This window comes from Anguilla rostrata, chromosome 1 (genome assembly GCF_018555375.3).
Source record: "Anguilla rostrata isolate EN2019 chromosome 1, ASM1855537v3, whole genome shotgun sequence".
Lineage (NCBI taxonomy): Eukaryota > Metazoa > Chordata > Actinopteri > Anguilliformes > Anguillidae > Anguilla > Anguilla rostrata.
In genome coordinates, this window is record NC_057933.1 from 14,358,743 (window position 1) to 14,376,113 (window position 17,371).

Consider the following 17,371-nt stretch of genomic DNA (forward strand, 5'->3'; position numbering starts at 1 on the left):
GAATGCTCTGGGAAGCAGGGATGGTGCGCTGGGCTGACGGTTTACCTTGGATCGGGTCTGGTCTGCCGCTCTGCATAACTGAGCGGGTGTTCAGCCGGGACCCCCGGGGAGGGGATGGGGGGGTCGTGTTTACCTCATCGCCACATCAGCAGAGCTCTGAGCTGTGTGCTCAGCACTGACCCCTAAACGCCCCCCGCTCTCCTCCTCCCTCTCCTCTTCCCCCTCCCCCTCCCCTCCTCCGAACGCCCTCCACCTGCTCGCCACGGTCACCCCGCTGGGCAAACACCGGGCTCGCATTCCCGAGCGCTCTGTCCCGCACTCGGCTAAAGACCAGCCTGACTCTAAAGCAAGCCTGCCAACACTCCCGGTAAACAGAGGATTGCTCTACAGCTCACCCACTCCATCATTACAGACCCACCATTACTGAGAAAAATAAACAGAATGAGCAATCTGGCCTAGCTTTTAAGATTCTGTCATACTCGGGTACCCCTATCTGGCTTTAGCAAACATCCCCATCTCAGGTATTCTGGTACTGTGACCTATTCTCTCTCAGCTCGATCCTCCCACCTCCCTCTCTCCTGAAAGCCCAGGGCATTCAGAGGCGGTAATCAGCGGGGTAATGAGCTCTGTAACTGCCTAATAACCCAGCGGTGGCTCCTTTGCATTAAGCACGGCCCACGCAGGCATAGGCAGCTATACCGCACTCCTACACACAGGCGTAGGCAGCTATACCGCACTCCTACACGCAGGCGTAGGCAGCTATACCGCACTCCTACACGCAGGCGTAGGCAGCTATACCGCACTCCTACACACAGGCGTAGGCAGCTATACCGCACTCCTACACGCAGGCGTAGGCAGCTATACCGCACTCCTACACGCAGGCGTAGGCAGCTATACCGCACTCCTACACGCAGGCGTAGGCAGCTATACCGCACTCCTACACGCAGGCGTGGGCAGCTATACCGCACTCCTACACGCAGGCGTACGCAGCTATACCGCACTCCTAAACGCAGGCGTGGGCAGCTATACCGCACTCCTACACGCAGGCGTAGGCAGCTATACCGCACTCCTACACGCAGGCGTAGGCAGCTATACCGCACTCCTACACGCAGGCGTAGGCAGCTATACCGCACTCCTACACGCAGGCGTAGGCAGCTATACCGCACTCCTACACGCAGGCGTGGGCAGCTATACCGCACTCCTACACGCAGGCGTAGGCAGCTATACCGCACTCCCACACGCAGGCGTAGGCAGCTATACCGCACTCCTACACGCAGGCGTAGGCAGCTATACCGCACTCCTACACGCAGGCGTAGGCAGCTATACCGCACTCCTACACGCAGGCGTAGGCAGCTATACCGCACTCCTACACGCAGGCGTAGGCAGCTATACCGCACTCCTACACGCAGGCGTAGGCAGCTATACCGCACTCCTACACGCAGGCGTAGGCAGCTATACCGCACTCCTACACGCAGGCATACGCAGCTATACCGCACTCCTACACGCAGGCGTGGGCAGCTATACCGCACTCCTACACGCAGGCGTAGGCAGCTATACCACACTCCTACACGCAGGCGTAGGTAGCTATACCGCACTCCTACACGCAGGCGTACGCAGCTATACCGCACTCCTACACGCAGGCGTACGCAGCTATACCGCACTCCTACACGCAGGCGTACGCAGCTATACCGCACTCCTACACGCAGGCGTAGGCAGCTATATCGCACTCCTACACGCAGGCGTGGGCAGCTATACCGCACTCCTACACGCAGGCGTAGGCAGCTATACCGCACTCCTACACGCAGGCGTAGGCAGCTATACCGCACTCCTACACGCAGGCGTACGCAGCTATACCGCACTCCTACACGCAGGCGTGGGCAGCTATACCGCACTCCTACACGCAGGCGTGGGCAGCTACACCGCACTCCTACACGCAGGCGTAGGCAGCTATACCGCACTCCTACATGCAGGCGTGGGCAGCTATACCGCACTCCTACACGCAGGCGTGGGCAGCTATACCGCACTCCTACACGCAGGCGTGGGCAGCTATACCGGACAGAAAAGGTGGCTCAGCGCTCGAGGGAGGGAGGGAGGGAGGGAGAGACGCCGGTCCTGACGCCAGGTGCCGCTTCACACACCCTCCCCGGGTTAGTCCCGAGGCTCAAAAATCAAAATTACGTTCAAACTCCTTCCTCGATGTTCAGCTGTCCTGGCTGAGAGAGATAAGCACTGACCAATTCAACACCTTCACGACTCCTACCTCTCCTTCCCAGCTAATGCTGCTGTTCCTGCACCCCGCAGCCTTCTGTTTAGCTACAGCAAATTGTCTGTGCGATAAAAGGGCTGTAATGAGTTTAAAATGTTACTTCATTCACCTTAAGCGATACAGCGCAAGAGCTTGGTAAAAGGTTAAATGAATATTCAAGCTGTTCAGTGTCTCTGATAAGAAAGCAGCAGGCTCTCCAGAATATTTTCACATCATCTATCAAACACCTGCTGAGGGATAAGAGATAGGATAGGAGACTGCTCCTCAAAACCTGGTCATACCCCTAAAAGCAGACCAGTAAATACACAGAGCCGGTTAGAATGTCTGTTGACATGACTGAATTTTGCTAAGACAAAACCCGTTTTTTTTTTTTTTTTTTAAATAGGAGTATATTATATACATACAGCTCCATAACGAGCGAGCCCTCTGCCAGCGCATTAAAACCCAGTCTGAATTTCACTGTGAGACTTGACCCGGCAGGTTGTTTTTATTAGTGTATGGAGCAGTGTGCTTATGAAAATTGCTCACTCACACTTGCAGCCCGGCGCTGCAATCTACACATTTGCAGCTGTGTGGAAGTTTCCGGAAGAAGCAGTGGCTGTGCTGGCCACGGGGCCGAGGGAAAGGGGGAAGAGCTGTCCTCTCTCCAGCAGCACACAGCCACAGCCCTGCCGTCAATCCATCCGCTGGGCTGTTATGACAGGGGAGGGCGCTGTTATGACTGCTCTCGCACCCACTCCCTTCAGCACCGTTCCTCAAAAAGTGGCCCGTCAGAGATTAGATTGGAAGACTTCTGTTGTGTACTGCGTTGTTTGTGTGTGTGTGTGTGTGTGTCTGTGTGTTTATACAGTATGTGTGTTTGTGTGCGTGTGTCTGTGTTTGTGTATAGTGCGTGTGTGTGCGTGCGTGTGTCTGTGTGTGTGTGTGTATAGCGTGTGTCTGTATGTGTGTGCGTGTTTGTATGTGCGTGCACATGCATGTGTAACTTGTTTACGTGCCAGTACAATGGTCCAGTAATGAACAGAGAGCAGTCTGACCCGCAGCCCTGCTCAGTAGCGTCAGCGTTATGGAGCGGCCATTTCATATACTGCACTAAACAATGAGCGCAGTGCGATGGACGAGCTCCACTGGGCCAACCCTGCACCGGCATCTCTGAGTGAAAGAGCATCACAGGGATCCCTCCCCAAGCTCTCCCCCTGCACTGCTAACCTTTCACAGCACACCTCCACACAGAGAGGGTTTATAAGGGCGTGTTCAAACTCACTGCAACTTTAACTGCAGTGTCCAACTGCACGCTCTTTACCGCAGGAGGAAGGACACCACTCTTCTCAGTACAACTTCACTTCAGCTGGAGTACACAGTAATCTAAAACTTTATTCAGTTTTTTAAAAGTTCACATTCCAGCATTTTACAAAGACATAATGACTGGCAACATAAACAACTGCTCGTGAGCTGAGACAGAACCGAGAATTGCAACAAAGTTTGCTCTTGTGAAAGCAGCAGCCTTTGGCAGAGCCGAAGGAGGCAGTAATGCTGCTCTCTGGTGCATCGAGGCTGTGTTTACGCAAGGGATGGCGAAGCATGAGGAATGGAGGGTTGTCATGCAGCCAACGCTCATGTGCCGTTGGGTGCACTGCGGAGTACAGTCAGACTGCCGTACGTACACACGCGCCAGACAAAACGTTGCGAATTAACAAGTGTTTATGTTGCTCGCTCCAAGGTGGTAGTCCAGTCCATTATTTAAGTAAAAAGTAGCCTAACTCCTGTGCTTGTGTGTGTGTGTTTCGGTGTACACACATTTTTGTGTCTGGGTGAGTTTGTAGAGCCATTTATCTCAGAAGTGGACTCAAAGCCAATTTAATAGTGTTTTTAAGCCTGAGTCACAGTTTTAACCCTGGGAAAGAGCCCAAGCTTGGAACTTTGATAGTGATTATCCCAATAATGTTATGTAATATTACAGTTAATTTCTGGATTGCGCACTCGGGTGTATTCGTGAGAAATTAACAGAATCTGTTCAAAGTTAGTTTTCAAGTAAAACCAGCAGGGAGAGAGAGGGAGATTAAAGCAAAGGATAAGGAACCCCAGCGGTAAGAAGTAAACAGCGAGAGGTCTAGGGAAGGTGAGAAGATAAAGTTGATGTGAAGACCGGAGTAAAAATTTGCTGTTAAGCACAAAAATAAAACGTCTGATGCACATATCTGAGGTTTTTAATCAAAGAAAGCCTTTAGCTGTCAACTGTGGTCACCTGTCAGTGCGATGCTCTGATCAAGCCCCCTGAGTCCCTGTGAGAATGTGAAGATGAGGGCTGATTCTCCACAATGCGTCTGCAGGCTGTCTGCTCTGGGGGACAACTTCAGCTGTCAGATCAGCATGCTCTTCTCAGACACCTTCACCAACACACTCTCTCTCACTCTCACACACACACACACGCACACACACATTCACTGTCACACACACACGCACACACACGCTGTCACACACACACACACGCGCGCACACATTCACTGTCACACACACACGCTGCCACACACACATGCATGCACGCACACGCGCACACACACACAGGCACATGGGCACACACACGCACACGCACGCACACACAACTATACACACACACACACGCACACACACAAACACACAAACGCACGCAGACACACACACGCACATACACACATGCACATACATGAATGAATACATGCTCGAGGTAATCCAGGATGATGAGCAGAATCGTGGCGAAGCTAAAAGGAAAATGCATCGATCATTTGCTCATTTACTGGCTGTGCTCTTCCGGCAGCTTTGACTTGCGAGCTTCAAAGGTACCGATGGCTTTTTGATGACAGTGAGATCCACTGAATTACAACAGCTGACAATGTCCCAGATCAAGAGCATGAGACACAGATGTGTTGCTGAGGTGGAAGTCATAATGTATTCACACTGCTCGAAGATTTCATAAAGTTCAAACGACACTTTTCCATTTCATTTACAAAAACACAGTTATTACCCAATTATTGGAACTGCAGGCGACTCCACGTCAGTGACTGTGGAACGTTCCAGAATGCACTGCATCCTCTAGTTAAGCATCTGCAGATGCAGCACGACCCTATATTTCATTCTTTTTCTCCATTGGCTAACTGGCCCTGGAGTAGGGGAAGACGTGTAACAGCTGAGGCCGGGCGTGCGGCGGCTCCAGCGGCATGCGCGTGGACCGGCGCAGTCAGGCAGCGTGCGGGGCTGCCTATTCCTCCGCGCGGTAAGACCTGGAGGCCCGCTGGGGCGCTGGGAATAGAGAAAGCTCTTTCCGCCTGACAGGAGCGCGTAAGTGCTTCCTCGCTCCGCCGGGTTATTTCTGGAACGTTCCTCAGCATCATGTCTCTCTTTACAGGAAGTGTTGGAGGAGGTGCAGAGCAAGGCTTTCCCTGCCCTCTCACAACAGGCTGGGAGCAGTTAGATGCAGAAACGCAGGACAGCACCGCACTTGTGTTCAGCACGACAGCAGCAAATCGCGTTTATCTAGATTTGCAAACAGGTGTGCAATATGTATGGAAGATGAAAAAGTATTGAGCAAAATTTGGTATTAAAAAAGGTTTATTGAACTAAAAAATGTCGATGCACATCAGCTCTGACAAAGGACGACATCCAAAACCCATCAGTGTCTTATCAGTTCAATAAACTTTTTGGAGCCTAAGGGAGCTGCAGACCTGAACCATTTTTTCAACAACTGAATACCCACATACAGCACTGTGCAAAATATTTGCATCTCAGGACCGCACCATAACTAAACGCCACTCTCAGTAAAATGTTACAGTTGACAGTTTGTGGTAAAGGTTTCGTAAAAATGTAGAAATTGGACTTCAACCATACGAATAAACACATAGGCCTACATGGACACAGACACGAAAGTGTGATGCTCGTGTTACTGCAGTTTTCGGCTGCATGTTTCTGAATGGTTTTCTGTGGAGGGCATGGGGGAGGGCGGGTGAAGAGGATCTCAGTGCAGATGCAGGCCATCTGGCTGCGGATTTCACACGGGAGCGTGTCAGCGTGCGTGTCCACGCGCCCACAGGCGGCCGTCCTCTCGCAGCGCGTCAGATGGGCCGGGACGGGCGTGGCCCGGCGGACGCGGGACGCGCTGTGAGGACGACGCACCCCGCTCGGGGCAGACGGGCAGGAGCCAATGGCAGTGTGTCAGTCTCCTCCAGGGACAACGTGAGGGGCTGCTGTGCAGGGTGCCTGATTAGTGACGGTGCAGACGTGGGGTCAGGGAGGACTACCAGAGCACAGGGGGCTTTACTCATCCACAGGGACGTGTTTCCCGTGATCTGTTCACAGGGTCCAGCAGAAGACTTTCAGGCAGAGAGGGCAGGATGCATAGGTTACATGGTGCCATGGTGTGCTGGTCAGCTACCCCCCACAAAGCCATTCAAGAGCCCAACCCTCACTGACCAACCAATTCCACCATATTCCAAACTGCCACTGAAGAGTAGCTCTATGGTGAACGGGTTCAGGTTTACTGCATTATGCAATAGCACTGTAACTGCTTTCCCCATTTAGCCTGTACGAATATAAAGCGGATTTACACACCAAAAGCTGTACTTACCTTTAGAACTCAGCGAGTCAAACAGCGATGCGTTTCCCCCTGCAAGAGAACGAAACGCAAGCTTAAAATCAGCAAACTCCTTTAATCTGCTGACTTTGGCAGGAGATGAGAAACACAGAGAGAAGAATACCAGTATCACTGCCCTTTTATAAACGCAGCCTATTAGTCTCATTGTTCTGTCTGAGCCAACGGTTGGAGAATCCTTTAGATGTACCATCTGCTAGAATATAATGAAGGAGGACACCCACATCTCTGTCTGCTTTCCACAGTACAGTAACATCAGGTCAAATTCAACATCATTTTAGAATGTGCCAAAAATGCATAGTCACAATAGCCTCCCTCTAATACTTATTACAACCCAGAACCATTGAAGAAATCATTTTTGTAAGCATGTCTACCCTTCAGTTACTGTTGCAACACATCTGAGCAAAATAAACATGAGCAGAACATTATTCATAAAGTTCTAGTAATTTCTGCAATCACCACATAAGGAAACAGGAGATCACTGGTCATCACTGATGTGCTGGCAGGCTGCAGAGAACTCTCTATATCCACCATTGACCTTTTATTCTACAGCACAACATCCATAGTTCAAACTGATGATTTTTCAGACGTGTTCAATCTCAAGCAAAAGTCACAAGGCCAGACATGCCAGGGCCAAGATGCACATAAATGCAAATCTACGTGTCATCTTATCAACTCAGCTGTCCTTTGCAGTAAATTATACAAGTTCAGCAGAAATAAGGTAGTGTCTGCTTTTACTTTTTTCCACTATGCCATGCTGAAGAATTTTTTAATGCCTTCCTACACAAATTAAACTGACGCACTGTACAAAGCAAGCACTGGAGACTAGTGTTTGTGGTCAAAGGCTAGAGCACGATCCCTGGACTGTAGAATACAAGACCAGAAGCTGACAGTCTTCAGAAGACTTCTGTGAAGATCAGAACCATGAGTAGACTTGCGGACAGGCTGTCACAGTGACACTCTCACCCTTTTCTAAACCATCTCCCTCTGCCTCTCTCTCTCTTCCCCCCTCTCTTTCCCCCTCGCTCCGCCGGTCGAGGGACTTCCTGTTTCCACACGGCTGAAGAAACGATGGCCGCTCCTGTAATGGGGGAGGTGTGTGTGCGCCTCTCCTCATTCATAAACGGCCATTGTTCAATGGCTTGGGCTTCCTCCGGCGTAATGAGCGTGGGGCCCCAGGAGAGAGAGGAGGGCTGTGGCCCAGCCCCTGGGCCCTCCTCCTCCCTCCCCGCCGAACGACTCTCACGCCTGGCCTGCTTGGGCCGGCTACCGTAATGCACACAGGCACGAGTACTGCTGAACTGCTCAATTCACACACAGGGAATGTGCTCGAATGGCTTGAGTATGTGAAAGGCTTTTTAAACACACTCCTTATTACTTATTACTCCTTATTTCCCACTGTAAACTTTATTCATGCAGAGACCTCACTGGATGCCACCTTCACTGGCCTATATGATGAACTACTGATCCCATAATCCAGTGGCTGTGTCTAACAAAGACCAGGACAATTTTCCTCCTTGGCTGGGGAACATCTCCAGACGAATCTCAATCAGGAACATCAAACAGAATAGCTTGCTAAGGCTTGAAGTCCCTTGTGTATGCAGTGAAATTACAGCGTTCTACAACCAAATGATTTAATGAAACTACAAACTTTGTTTGGGAATCGGAGCCAAAGAAAACTTGAGGTGACTTGGCTCTCGCTTAAGAACGGCTGAACTGCACTCAACTTCATTTCTCAGCAGGTCGCCCGACATCACAGAAGCGCATTACACTGCTAGAGCATTAAAGCTGATACTTCGCTTCATAACGGCGCGAGCTGTCTGGATGCGGGAAGGATCGATAAGCTTTTGCTCTGAGGAAATGATACGAGGAGAGTTCTTTTTTTAACACCGCTGCTGCAATTCGATACGAGGTGCTGAGGTCAGCGGCTCTGAGGAAGAGAAAGCCGGTCCCTCAGGATGATGGGAGGCCTTAAAGTGGGCCCTCTGTTCAGCGTCCAGTGCGTCTCAAACGGTTACCATCAAGCAAATCTCCGCAGAGCTCATTTTTTGGAGAAGCGGCAGCCGAAAGGTGGCGAGCTGAAGAGCGCGATAAAGAAAGATCCGCGCGCTGCTGTGGACAGCCAGACTCGCTATTCAGCACCAGCGCTCGCGCATTCCTGCACGGCCGGACAAAGCAGGGGCAGAGAACGGTGTGACCCCGGGCCCAGAGTTTGCCCTCTCAGCAAATAAACTCAAGAGAAAATAAAATAGAGCATCCCATGTCTCCAAGTGCTGATTTAACTCAACCCTCAACTGAGGCGCTTTTCAGAAGGAAGATCACTGTATAATGACATGTTTTTTATAGAACCCCCTTCTTTTTTTTACATGCACAGAATTCATTCAAGCGGGCCAACATGCAAACATTACTCAACATAATGAATTACTATCGTGTCCTTAATATAACATCGCATATTGTGCACTCCCGCTCGAGTTAGAGATGTTGTGGGTAGTGTGTGTCGAGACGGACATTTATATTCCCAAAAGCGCAGCGAGCACGGGTTGTTCTGCAACACCACGCGACATCTACGGCTGAAGACTCGAGAGAACATTCTTTCCGTGTGAAGGAGAGCCGAGGCGCCCGGATGAGTTGGACTTTAAATAAAGCTGCTAAAGAATACGCCCACAGCCATGTGACTCGTGATTCTCCGCTGATCTTTAATGGAACTGATCGTATCCAGGTACCGCGGATGCACCCTCCACTGTGTACCAGAGGTGCCTGACTCAGAAGGACCCTCTCATTCAGCAAAATCTCTCCAGTCTTGTATGTTTTTCATTCTCTAACTGTCTTGCCCACCAAGACCACTGAAAATCATGGCCCTTTGATTTTGGGGCGACATAGCTCAGGAGGTAAGAGCGGTTGTCTGGCAGTCAGAGGGTTGCCGGTTCGATCCCCGCCCTGGGCATGTCGAAGTGTCCCTGAGCAAGACACCTAACCCCTAACTGCTCTGGTGAATGAGAGGCATCAATTGTAAAGCGCTTTGGATAAAAGTGCTATATAAATGCAGTCCATTTACCATTTACCATTTAGGCAGGACACAGAAAAGACCAGCTATTCTGTAACATTTTTCTTCAACTTCAGTTGGACAAAACGACCGAGGCCATTTCTGTCTGCGTTTTGGCCTGCGTGTGTGTGTACAATCTCAGCTAAATGTATTCTTGTATTTTCACACATTTCGCTCCTATTGTGAAAGCAAAACCCGCTTTTTTTTTTTACAGAACAAAATGTGTCAGAGCATTAATTCTGTTGTGAGCAATGACAGGCAGCTCCATCACACCAGCCATTCACTGAACAACTGGGGAAGAGGGCACATTAACATTTGTTTTCCTCTATTTTTAATCAAACTGTGTTCACATGTACATTTGTTATTATACAGGCTAATAGCAACCCTTGAGTGTTTCTATTCTATCATCCACATTTCCACACGTCAATCAACCCCCTTACAGTAATTTGCTCGAAAAAATGTGAATGCAAAGCAAAATAAATAATTTGCACATACAAACTTATGAATTGATAATGTAACCCCATTACACCCTTTCACTATACTTATAGAAGCCATGACTGAAAACTTACATTGCTGGAAAACTGAATAATTAAGGATTTTGAGCTACTGAAATAATCAAACAGAAAAAAGAAAACAACACGGCTAATAAGATAAACTAGCTCGCCGTTAAAATAAAAGGTGATGTGTGTGCACTGAATACTTAACATCCTGCTTTTTTTCCCGTTTAGACTGGGAAACATGGCAGGGTCACACAGAAGCGATACATACACTGCCAGTTCCCCACTCCGTTACCTGGGAAATGGCTCTTCAGTGCAGTTCAGCTCCTAACTGCAATGGCATGGATTTATATTCATGCAGCACACATGGCTTTCAGTCATCAATAACATCAGAGGCCCCTCCATGCAGCACGCTCCAGAGCAGCCTCTACAAGGTCAGCCTAGCACAGCATGGGCTGGAAAAACAGGCAAAGGAATGCTCCATGTTACAGCGATCAGCCTACATGTACTCGACAGAACAAACACCCAGTGACAGAAACAGCTTTATGGGGACGTGGGTATTAAATCTCTCCACTGAGTTCAAACGTGTACACACATTATTTACAGAGAATTCCCAAAACAGTTCTGAAAACGTTATCCTTTGATAAGATCCAAGTGTGAACATTATTAATGCTACTACTCGTGGGGAGTTGTCATTTTTAGGGAAAATCCCTTGAAGAGTGCAGCATTTTGACTATGTTCAGTTAAATTAAATAAATGAGATTTTTCCTTCCCCTTGATTAAACTTCCTCCTTTTTTCCAATGTAGGATCCTCTTAAATCCTTTTAAACTCATTTGTGTTTTCTTACATTTCACACAGCTACACCGACTGAATTAGTCAGCTCAAAAATACACACGTCAAAAACTAAACAGCGCGAAACACTGTAAACCTGCATGCAGAACAAATACATGCAAATATTCTCATTATTATGAGATTATACTTCAAAGTTTTGAAGCCTAAAAGGAAATTCATAAAGCACTTTATTTCAACTGAAAATGTCTATATCCCTAGGTACTCCGATCAAAGACAACTAAGCAAATTAGCATAATTCCCAGTGCAAAGAAATTAAAATTTAAAGTTAATTTTAATTGTCCACATTGCTGCACAAGCTGTGTGGGAAAAGCCTTTGTTATGTACACTCTGTTCACAAAAGAAAATTAGACTAATGTTGCTTATAACAACAACGAAGGCCAAATATTAAATGACAATGAAATTTATTTGTACTACAGTAAACATAATGCCTTTCAATGAACTAAATACATGACTGCTCAACAACATATAAATCCTTCTTAAAGCTTTAATATAGACTGGTACAGTCTTCAATGTCCCTGGAAGTCTGTGGGACAACTGTGTATTTTTCAGTCTATATTCAGATGGAGTAATATCATTATTACTGGCAAGAGATTCAAAGGCCAGACATTCCCAAACAACCCCATTTTTCAAAGATGATTGGCTTGCATTCAGACTGACTGTAGTAGGTCTGACACAGACTCTATGAAACCTACCCTTTTCACATTTCATAATAAGAACGGACAGGCTATTCTCCGCTACCCTACTGGTGTTAAGTATATCCCCAGACATTTCCCTGCCCGCGGTGTTTGGACACTGAGCCATTCGGAGAGAGAGGTGGTGTAAGCGTGGATTGACTACCTTGACCCGGGTCCATCCTAAGAGCCCCAGTCCCATTGTTTCTCAGCGTCTCACTGAGAGGAGCTCAATAGCCGGCACTCGTGAAAGACCAACAGGCAAACGGATGAATGGAAGAGTGGATGAGTGGAAGAAGGCTGCAGAGAAGAGCACTGAATCGCAGGCAGTGAGCAGCCCTCAGCCTCCACTGCGTGAAGAGCACACAAATACCGCAAGGACCACAGCTCAGGCCCAGAGAGGACCATCCAGGGAGATCCAGGGCGCAAGTTCAGACGATTCAGACACGTTACAGGATGGTAAGAGAGCAGTGGAGAGCCCTTGTCACCGAAAACAGGTTCTGTCTGTTTTGGAGCAGATATGAAGACCTTAAAAGTCAAGCAGGCACTGCAGTCGGTAGTACTGTTTGGTTTCACTTTGGAAATCCATGTTTTCTCCAGTAGGGAAACTTCTCATCTGTTACCATTTAAATGTCTACAATTTTCAAGTGAATACTCAGACATGATAAATAAGGTTAAATAAAATTATTGAGCAATAAATACAGTATAATCAATAATCAAACCTTAAAATAGATTTCCCCTTCTAATGTACAAGGATGCTCTGCTTGCCAGCTGGAGGATGGAAACGACAGGGATGAAATGGCTTACGGAAGAGGGAAAAAAAAAAAAAGCTAGCGGAGGAATTTCAAACGCGAGCTCATGAATATTTCAGAAGGAATGTGAACGAGTCGTGAGCGAGCAGGCTTTCCGCTGCGTTCCAGGTGAGCGGCAAACCCCGTCTCTCCGCGCTAAAAATAGCCCGGCGGGGCTTGCTGGGTAATGGGACTCGCGGGCGGAGCACGGGAGGGTGCCGTGGCGCATCGGCGATCGCGCGGTTATCTGCAGGGACAGGTGCGCGTGGGATTACCTGTGGTGCGTGCCGTGTACAACACGAGCACGGCAACCAGTCTTACAGCCGCAGTGGGGAAAAAACAGGGGGGGGGGGGGGCTCGAACTGAGAGAGGCCACGCCAGGCACGCAGTACTACAGGGGAGCTATCGACGGCACCCCGCAGGCAACCGCATCTCTCCAGAGCTTTACACTTTCCTTCCGAAGGACGACTGCAGAAAACAGCATCCGCTCGCACTGCGTGTTACAGTACACAGCACGTCGATGTTTATTTAATGAGCAACAGATACAGCGCATTTCCCGAAGAGCGTGTGCGTTTCAGCAAGTTCTCCGGCAGTTCCGCTTGCAGCCTTGCTGAGCAGCAGCTGGCAGTCGGGCACAAAACGTGTTGCAACTGAATTTCAAGGAGACTCATCTGTTTTACCCACCATCATACGCCATCATTCATCACACAGCCACACTTCATTTCCAAGATGTAGGCACAGGCGATGATGACCGTGCCAAGAGACGGGCAACAGCACAAGGACAGCAGGAGCACAAGTGGAATTTTCCATGATAGATAAACCTGCCTTTAGTTTACACACTTGTATTCTTCCATTCCTCCTTCAAATATGCCAACAGTTCACTCATTTCTGGTTGAGCTCTGCCTAACCCATCCTCTATGCACTCATTACGACCGCACACGACCGCACAGTGCAACTTTGTGCTTGGTTATTAACTGCCTTCACCCCCGCCCATTTTAAACATCTGCATTTTTAGCTTCTGAATCAGGTGATCCATGTGTGCAGACAGCTTATGCATATTTAGTGCTGGGCTCTTGCGTAACATCGCCCTACATGATGAGCAGTGTGGGCAAGATCTCACAGGTAAATCCCAGCACAGCCCTGTGCACGCAACAACCCAGCCCACAGCCAGAGAGCTCATGCTCATACTTTTCCCCCTGAACCTCTCCTTGCTTGTCTTCAGACCCGGCGCTGAGCGTGTGCTCTCCCTCCGGATTTGAAAAACTCCTGCTGTTAACACGGCAGAGCAAACGTGGGTGTAAGACTGACGGTGTTGACAGTGTTTTTAACGGAAGGTTTTTAATGTGGCGTGGTTCTGTGTACATTGGGCCCTAATCTGGATACGCACTCCCACTGCAATAAAATGTCTCTTCACAGTCCATACGGCCATCCGATCCACACTGCCGTTCCTAATTAGGAAATACAATACATATTCAGAATTGTGCACAATTGCAACCAAAAGGATGTTAGGCATAGGAAAACATAAGAAAGTGTACAATAAGTCAGAATAAAATGTATTTAATGACCCTTTCATGCATCCAGTTAATGGACAGGATCTTACAATATTGACAAAAGTTTCAGAAATAACCCATTAAAAATTCGATTAGCGAGCAAATAATATACGTCCTAACAAAAAAGCCAATATTCTAATGCAGTTACTTAGCAGAGGAAGGTCATTACCGCAATAATATTCCAACAAAAAAGTATGCTAACAGCATTCAGACTGTTTGTCATAACATGCCTACAGCGTGCTTTAGGCCTGCTCCAAAATTCAGTCATGAAACCTGTGCCTCATTCTGTATGGCTGAAGTTACTTACTGAGAGAGTTCTATGAGGCAGGCAGGGTGAAATGTGCGTGCTACAGCGATATGGATTTGCCTGGTTTCTATGCCTGACATGGAGGCCATTTAGACCCCTCTCAGTGCTGACACTGCAGGACAGCCACAGTAAATAAACCTGGTCAGGAACGGCCATCAAACACTGTCAAGTAAACAGTGTCCTTCAGAAAGCCCTCAGCATATCGCTTCATGAAGGCCAGGTACCGCATAGACAATTGGCGGCTTCTTTCAAGACGCTGTTTTTGTATACCCAGCCTAAAAATACATTCATCCCAACTCCTATTAATCTTCTTCAATCAACAGCATCAAGAAATGAATGACCAGATTATGTTCTGAACACGCCCTTGTAGTTTGCTGTTGTTACTTAACTCATTTATCAATCTTGATTTGTTGCTAATGGGCTGGCGCATTAGCAATTAGTCCTTGACACTAGCAGTGTTCCAGTTCTCACACTGCTCTGCACGCTACTTTCTGAATGCTCACATTTCTATTAATGCATTGTGTTTTTCACATGGAACTATTTTGGGTGTGATGAACCTGCACGGCACATTTCCCCCCTGAGTGATAAACCTAATTGATATTTTTAAAATTATTTCTAAATTTCACTCAAAAACAATGACATCACATTAGAAACAAGCCCTGAATCTGCTACCGCCTACCATGAAACACATAGGCATCGGCTGAAAGTTTAGTCAAACACTTGCTCCACACCACAGGCATGACCAGTTCAAATGAAGGTTTTCCCTGAGAAGCCAGTGACGGACTGGACACGCAGCAGCACTGGCAGGGGCTGACGAACACCTGGCTGGACAGTCAGGCAAGAGGCAAGAGGCCAAAACAGACTGGGCAGCAAACACAGCCTCCAAACACAGCAGCCCAAAGACAGATTGATCCGGTAATGCAACACAAATGCACATTTAGAGGATTTGTGACACACCGTAAACGGTGAAAGGCACGCATGGAAAATCTGTTTTGCAGGCAGTTCTGGATTATACATAAAACACACAAAAATCTTGTATTACCTTCACAGCAGGCTGGCCACTGATAACACTGCAACAAGCACTTCTGAAAACTTTCAGAGCTACAGCTTACTAATTGCCTCGCAGCAATTTATAGATCTGAACTGTAGGGAACACTTGCATCCACACATAGGGACACATACTTAACGGAACTGTCTGGATAATTAACCTTTATAATTGCCTTTGCCAAGCCTCCCTTCTGTTCCGAGAAATGAACAGCGAGCTTAATTTAGAGCATCAGCAGAGTAGCGAAACCTATATTAAACCTATTCTCAGAGGTTCCCTGGGCTTTCACTGTACTGGTGGCTTCACTCAGCAGTTTTCAAATGATGAGGTCATAAAAATCAATGTTCAAAAATATTAGTTTGCTTGTTTAAAGGCTTACTGCAAACAACATCCACGTTCAAAACTGTGACATGAAAAAGCGATTTACTTGCCAGATGGTGCATCTAGAGAGTTTACAGTAAATAAATAAATAAAAAACCTGACAGATAAAGTAAAAAACATGCAGATTGTACATGCATGGCAGAAGTACATAATTTCTCCATAGTGCATACTATTAGTGCTATTACTGAGAATGTCAGATACTGACCAGTGATACTGGATTTTTTACTTTATTCTTTACACACAGAAATATAAGATAGTTGCAACAAAAAAAAAAACTCCTTGAGAAAATCCATGTACTTATGCATAAACCTACTTTGGTGTGATATCCCCAGATTTTTATTCAAATGAGCACATCCACAACTGAGTTCATTCTGCTTTCCCTAGTGTTTATTTTTAGACATAATAAAAGTATTTGCCATTTTTGTTCAATGGAAGTTTCGATTCTATCTTTGAAACTTCTGCTTATGCTGAACTTCTGTGCATGCCCCGCTATAAATAAATGGTCTAAGCCTAGGTTTTGCTGTGCATGCATGTCCATTCATTTTTCCCTCTTCTAAGTATGAATACAAATATTTCAAGAATGTGTTTTAATTTTGTTTCTTTACTCCCTGTTGAATATTGAGCACAAGATGTTGCAGGATATGGTCAACAATAGTTGTGATCCCTTGCATTGTGAAAGAAAAGGCTCATTTTTCTACCAAATGCTTGTTCTTCATTAGGCCTGTGGGGCATTACTACCCCTCGGTCAACCCCAGTGGCTGTACACGCGCTATGCTGTATGCCAGTAGCATATAGCCTACTTACACAAACAGGACTGACGCAGGTTTTGAGTACAGTTTTCTGAGAATTATTAGTTAAAAGTGTAACTAATGCACTAAGAAATGTTGAAGTAAATGACCCCATACCATTTTAACATAAAGGACGTGATCCGTCTCAACTGCGGAGGATCTGCCATATGCCCTTTGTCCTTCCACCCACTGAACACCCCGAAGCCCCATCCCCCTCTGCACTCTGTCCCCTCGCCCCAAAGACCGGTGATTGCTAACTGAGACCCGGCACTTATGTAAACTGTTTGGATTTTTCAGTTGTGTATACGTACAGTTGTAACTTGTGAGTGAGGCAAAGGCACATTCCTAGGTTTGCTTTAATCATATGGTAAGGACGATAAGGCCAAGTTAAAGTTAAATACATCACGATGACAAGAAATAAAGACTGAGGCAAAACGGATTTACGGCTCTTCCTTCTTTTTACAGGGGTTCGACTGAATATTTAGTCAGATAAATAATGAAACTAGCTAATGCACTCTTAAAACCAGCGTCCCTCGACGATGCCTGCAAAGCAGACAT

At 47.3% G+C, this 17,371-nt stretch overlaps 1 protein-coding gene across 1 annotated transcript in view; it reads right to left on the reverse strand.

Moving 5' to 3' along the window:
- The window catches only part of rtn1a (reticulon 1a), a 50,450-nt gene that overhangs the window by 31,982 nt on the left and 1,097 nt on the right, over positions 1 to 17,371 (reverse strand). Inside the window, exon 2 of the mRNA XM_064323658.1 lies at positions 6,864 to 6,902. Within this exon, the coding sequence (XP_064179728.1) occupies positions 6,864 to 6,902 (39 nt within the window). The remainder of the gene's footprint in view (positions 1 to 6,863; positions 6,903 to 17,371) is intronic.